The 6109-nt window shown below is 36.2% G+C and overlaps 1 protein-coding gene across 2 annotated transcripts in view; it reads left to right on the top strand.

Annotated features, from left to right (window-relative positions):
• LOC111867898 (probable RNA-binding protein 19) overlaps window positions 1–5813 on the top strand; it is a 30900-nt gene extending 25087 nt beyond the window's left edge. For both annotated transcript variants that reach the window (XM_023858113.2, XM_023858115.2), the window contains 5 exons: window positions 2543–2745; window positions 3528–3644; window positions 3866–3971; window positions 4167–4290; window positions 4896–5813. In XM_023858113.2, coding sequence (XP_023713881.1) covers window positions 2543–2745; window positions 3528–3644; window positions 3866–3971; window positions 4167–4290; window positions 4896–4960 — 615 coding nt within the window. In that variant the 3' untranslated portion in view covers window positions 4961–5813. The remainder of the gene's footprint in view (window positions 1–2542; window positions 2746–3527; window positions 3645–3865; window positions 3972–4166; window positions 4291–4895) is intronic.
• Window positions 5814–6109: the final 296 nt, after the last annotated feature.

Below are 6109 nucleotides of genomic sequence, written 5' to 3' on the forward strand. Positions count from 1 at the left end.
AATATTGGAGCGGTGAATGTTGGGTTAGACGAATGCTTCAAGGCCTTCCTTACACTGCTCAAATTCTGAACCACCTGCTTCCTTTGCCGAGATACCGGGCGCTCATATTATAAGGTAAGGTTATAAAAACCAGCTTTTAAGATCATTTTAGTGAAAGTTTCATGCTTCAAGGCGTACCATTCACTGCTCAAATACTAAACAACCTGCTTCCATTGCCGAGATACAGGGCGCTCATATTATAAGGTAAGGTTATAAAACCACCTTTTAAGATCATTTTAGTGAAAGTTTCATGTTCCTATCTCATATAATTTAAGAACAATGATGAATAAATCATTTTCGAGCAAAATTTAAATGGCCGGCTGAATATATTACCGCCGGAGAGACGGCCGCGGAATTTAAATCACCGCGCGAAAGGGTTAACAATGCTTTTCCAATGGTAGATTTTTTATATTGTCAAATGGAAGAAGATAGTCATGTAAGTAAGGTTTGGAAGGAGAACCATGTCCAATGGGAAGATAACCATATCACTTGCCTGGGGAGACAAGAGCAGTGAATGTTGAAGAATTTTCTGGTAATGTGACTAATATTTTAACCAGTTACCTCCTGATACTGAAGATACTGTGGTGGATGTAACACTCTAGGCTTGTGTTTGAGAGGTGCTTAGTTCATATCCTGCCCAGAACATCATCTGTCCTGACAGGTTTTTGTGTTCATCAGACACTCCTGGCAAATTCAGATAGGCTGTGACCACTTCCTTCAAAACACTTATCATTTCACCATCAATCGTCCTATCTAACGATATTAATTTTACCAATTCAGCCATCAACACAAGTAAATGTAAATTATACAGCTGTTTATTTAACATTTGCTTTTCTTTGTACCAAAATTTTATTTAATTTTCTTATTTTTAGCATTTTACCTGTCAGATGTTTTGGTATTGTCTGACTGTATGATTTTATTTTCATCTTTGAATATTTTGGTACTAATTTGAGATCCAGACATGTTCTATTGAAATGGATGTTTGCATTACAATTCAATAATTTGTTCATTGTATTTGTTCCTGCTTGTTGCCTGACTGGCATGCACTATTTTTATTTTTTGCAATCTGTTGCTTGAATACAACTAACAATATTAATTTCACCAATTGTGTTCATGGCCGAATTGGTAAAATTAATATTGTTAGTTGTATTCATGCAACAGGATACAAACAATGAAAATAGCCATTCTGTCATCTGATGCTGTGTATTCCACATATCAACAGCATCATTAAACAACCCACAAGTTTAAAAAAGTAAAAACCCTCCTAATATTTATAAAACAGTAACGTGTCACTGCCCTGCTTGATAGAGTTTGGTTGGATGGACTGAAGAAAGCCACAAGGAAACTGTCAGTATGATTTTTTCAGCATTTTACCTGCTGACACTGTTTGAAACATTGTTACATGTTGCTGTGATATTACATTTTCAAAGTTGACTGATGTTTCTTGTGAGGATATAGCACTGTAAATATTCTGTACTACATATGTTTGCTGCTGAAGAATGAAAACACAGAAAAATGAAGCATAGAATCTTCAATTCTTCTTTTATTTTAGAATGTTTAATTTAGATACTTTATAAAGGCATATTATTAATTATCTGTAGAAATGTTTCTTAGTAAGGAATTGTTCTAGGATACAGTAAATCGAATATCCAGAATCTACATTTTATTACTGGAGTTGAAGGTGTCCATATTCTTACCAGTTGACTGCAATCCATGTTAATGACTTGGAGGTCATTGTTTCTGATGTTCACATGTTTAATATGTTGCTAAATTGTTGTTCTTTTCCTGGCTTAGCAGATTATACAAGGGAGTTTTAAAAAAATATGCCTAGCATTAGTTACTGAAGATCAAAGCCAGTGGTTTCACTACTATGAACCACATCTGATGAAATCAAATATAAGATGAAACATCTGCATTCCCTCATGAAAAATGTATTCAAAGCCCCAAGTATATACCGGAAAGGTAGTCAGTCGTGATCAGTGGAGGTGCAGTTGGTATCTTGGCCTTCACAAGGGTTGCTGATCCCAGTCACATGCAAGTTCATTGGGGTAGTTTAGCGCTAATGTGGATTTATGTAGATGTGGACTGTATTTGTGATGTTTCAGAAATTCTTGCTCTCTCAGGTCAAAATGCCTACTCAGCAGCCCCTGATGATTCTAATAATACAAGTCTACTTAATCAGCTTACTTTTATTACCTTCCTATAGGATTTTAAAAATTAATTTTCTGTGATAAATGTCCAGGGGTCATACTTTCTACATGTTGCAGCCATTTTGTTTGTTATTATTAAATCTATTCCACCATGTATTTTGTGTGTAATTTTTCTCTAATCGTCACCTCTTAGTGCAGTTCATAATGCTGATCTAGACAGTCACACAGAAGTTTCTGTTTTTTTTCTATCTTAGTTTCTTATACCCATTTCACTTCCATATTGCAAGACTGATTTTTAAATGATGCTATGATGCGCTACGCAAGTATTACTGACTTAAATATTTTTTGTGCAGCACTTCAAGAAATGTGGTCCAATTCACGAAGTGTCAGTTGCAAAGAAAAAGGATCCAGGGGACCCACAAAGGCTTATCTCTTTGGGTTATGGCTTCATCCAATTTAAGAAGAGGGCTAGTACTGAGAAAGCTCTAAAGACACTACAACAGTCTGTCTTAAATGAACATGCCATAGAGTTGAAGCGCTCCAACAGAACAGTCAAGTATGTGCACTCAGCAGAATGGTTACTTGTTATGTACATGAAATGAATACTGAGGAGATGGTGTCTGTCTGCTGTCTGTGTTGAATATATGAAAGTACTCGGTCAATTTTGATGTAATGTGACCAGAGTCTCATACAGTCTGAACTTTATGTGAACCTCAACCTGAATGCTGTCATTTTTCTTGAAATGAGCTCATATTACAAATAATATGTACAAAATGTGACTGTCTCTGTGGTCTAGTGGTCAGAGTTCCTGGCTACAGATCCAGAGGCACTGGGTTCAGTTTCCACCACTACCAGATTTTCTGAGAAATAGTGGGTCTGGAATGGGCTTCACTCAGCCTCGTGAGGATAATTAAGGAGCTCTGGTCTAGAAACTCGAGATTAATGGCCATGGGGATCCGTTGCGCTGACCACGCGACGCCTTGTATCTGCTAAAGTTGGCACTAACTTTGCCGACAAGCGGCGGTTGCTCAGTTGGTATAGTTAGCTTGCAGACTACAGGCCACAGAGTTTGTTTTGTTTTTGTTTTTGTTTTTTTACGTACAAAATGTAGTTGGATTTGATTAAGATTTGCAACATACTTTTAAACATTTTCAATATAACTTTTATTTAAAGTAATACAAGGATTCAGGAAAGGTGTTTCATGAGTTTAGTAACCATAAACAAAATCAAGTACTAGTGGCTGTGGCCTCAGTTGGCTATATTGATCTATCACTTGTACACAGTATAGAATTGGAACTAATGACTATTGCACTGTTGTTTACTTACTTTCTGTTACAGGACTGATGTTCACACAACTCGAAAGAGGACCAAGGTTGGAAAACAAACAGGCACCAAAATTTTGGTTCGGAATGTTCCTTTCCAAGCCACAAAGAAAGAAGTAATGGATTTGTTTAAGTATGTATTTCTTTGTACATTGTGGTGTTGAAATATATAGCTAATGAACTTCTAACCAAGTATTTCATATGATGCATGGATGGAAATGAAATATTTGATATTAAGTCAATGAACTGAATTTCTGACACCTCTTTAAACCATTATTTATGTTGACTATTCTTACTTAGTCTTGATGATTAATTTGCAAATACAGTTTCTACATTGTTGGTACATGTTGACAGAACTTTTGGCGAGCTGAAGGCTTTAAGGTTACCCAAGAAAATGGTGGGAACTGGATCTCACAGAGGATTTGCGTTTGTTGACTATTACACCAAACATGATGCTAAGGTAATGCTTTTTACATGGCAGAGATAGTGTTTTTCAGAATGTAAATGTGTGATTGTTCATACCACTGTATTCTTCATTTCAGCATGTCTCTTACAGTATTTCAGGAATTCTCTCCGTTCTTGTTTGTTTCATAATACTCTAGAAATTTCGTCTCTGCTGTGTGTAATTTAAAAATATGTATTTTTTTAATTATAGCAAGCATTCAAAGCCCTTTGTCAGAGTACTCACTTGTATGGCCGCCGCCTAGTACTGGAATGGGCAGCAGCTGAAGAAAATGTTGAAGAACTGAGGAAGAGAACAGCAGAGAACTTCAGTGAGGGTGAGTTTCAGCAGTGGAAGTAGGCACATTTGAGAGGAAATTTGATTTAACCTAGTCATGGAATTGATTTCAGAGGTTTCCTCTTTCTGTTGTAATTTGTATGGCTTTAGCTTAATTTCCACAACTTTGTGTTTTATATTTTGTACGTAATGACTGTGTAAAAAAGTACCAAGTTGTGGAGGCCCATAGGGTTGTGAGATGTTGAGGTTCCCACATTTTCTAGACAGTTGGCTCACAGATGGCGATCGTCAGCCTTAACACACCGTCTGCCCTTTCCCTGGTACTCATTTCTGTTAGAGGCTGTCGACCCCAGGGCCATAGTGCACAGGAAGGATTAGGTAAATTGAAAAAATCCACCTCATTGGGACTCGAACCTGCGACCTTCCAGCTTATAGCATAGTGCCATTGTAAGGTATATAGCAGAGTTTACTTGGAGGGACTGAGTGAAACTGAAAACCCACGGACAGGATATAATGTCTTCAGGTTGAGAATTAAATCTGCAGTCATCCACACAAGTTCAGATACTCAACCGTGATACTGATGAGAGGAAGTTAGATTCGTTCTACGGGGAAATCATTGTTAACACATGATGTATTTTCTTGCAGGTCCACTGCATAAAACACTGAAGAAGGGTACTGTTAAACATAATGTGGATGAAGACTCAGATTGAAATGAAAATTATGTTAGGATTCTGTGGACATAGTTGAAGAAGCGTGACTCTTGAAGATAACCATGTATCATAAGTGCAAAAATAAATTATAATTATGCTTTTATTAATTATTTGTTATTGAATTGTATAATTGCTCCTCCTGGATAACCCCTGGCTATGACATGGTAAGGTCTTACTCTTAGTATGATATACATTTCTGCAGAATATTATACTTAAGCATCCTTTTGCATTTATATATAATCAAAAACACACAGTATATTCAGTCCTCAGTGCAACTATTTTTCACTTTTCACATGTTTCTGCCTCAAATGGCCATCATCAGCTGTTTTGTCTGTTCCAAAACTGTCACACTGTATAAAATGTTCACTTGTATAAATAAGTGAACTTGCAGATTTGATGTTTCTTGTTTAATTTACTAGATGTACATTCGATATGCTAAAATATGCTGAAATTAAGCCTTGTTACAAGGGTGGTTGCGAGAATGATCCATCTAATTATAGGCTCATCTCCCTCTTAACCTCCTTCTCAAAAATATTTGAGAAGATAGTTTTGTCTAGATTAAATCAGCATATCCATGATCATAATATAATAGTCAATGAGCAATTTGGATTTAGACGTCAATCCTCAACTGCTAAAGCCTCTTACGTGTTACTCAATGAAATACTAGAAGCATTAAATAAACAAAAAGTTGTAGGTGGAGTTTTTTGTGACTTGAAGAAGGCGTTTGATAGTGTGAATCACGAAATATTGTTGAGTAAACTACAATATTATGGGATACAAGGTAGATTTTATGATTTAATTGCATCATACTTATCAGATCGACATCAGAGAGTACTAATAACAGATATTGAAATGAGCAACACTATTAGATCAGATTGGGATATTGTCAGGCATGGAGTCCCTCAAGGGTCCATACTTGGTCCGCTTCTATTTCTTATCTATATAAATGATCTTTCTACAATTTTTAATAGCACAGTTAAACCAGTCTTATTCGCAGATGACACTAGTTTGGTGATTAGTAGCAATAATAACTTACAATATAATAGGGATGTGAATATCTCTTTTGACTGCCTTAATGAGTGGTTCAAGTCAAACCTGCTAACCCTAAACTTCAGCAAAACTAAACATGTACAATTTGCGGCTAAGTCT

Source organism: Cryptotermes secundus, unplaced genomic scaffold (assembly GCF_002891405.2).
Source record: "Cryptotermes secundus unplaced genomic scaffold, Csec_1.0 scaffold111, whole genome shotgun sequence".
In the NCBI taxonomy this organism is placed as follows: Eukaryota; Metazoa; Arthropoda; class Insecta; order Blattodea; family Kalotermitidae; genus Cryptotermes; species Cryptotermes secundus.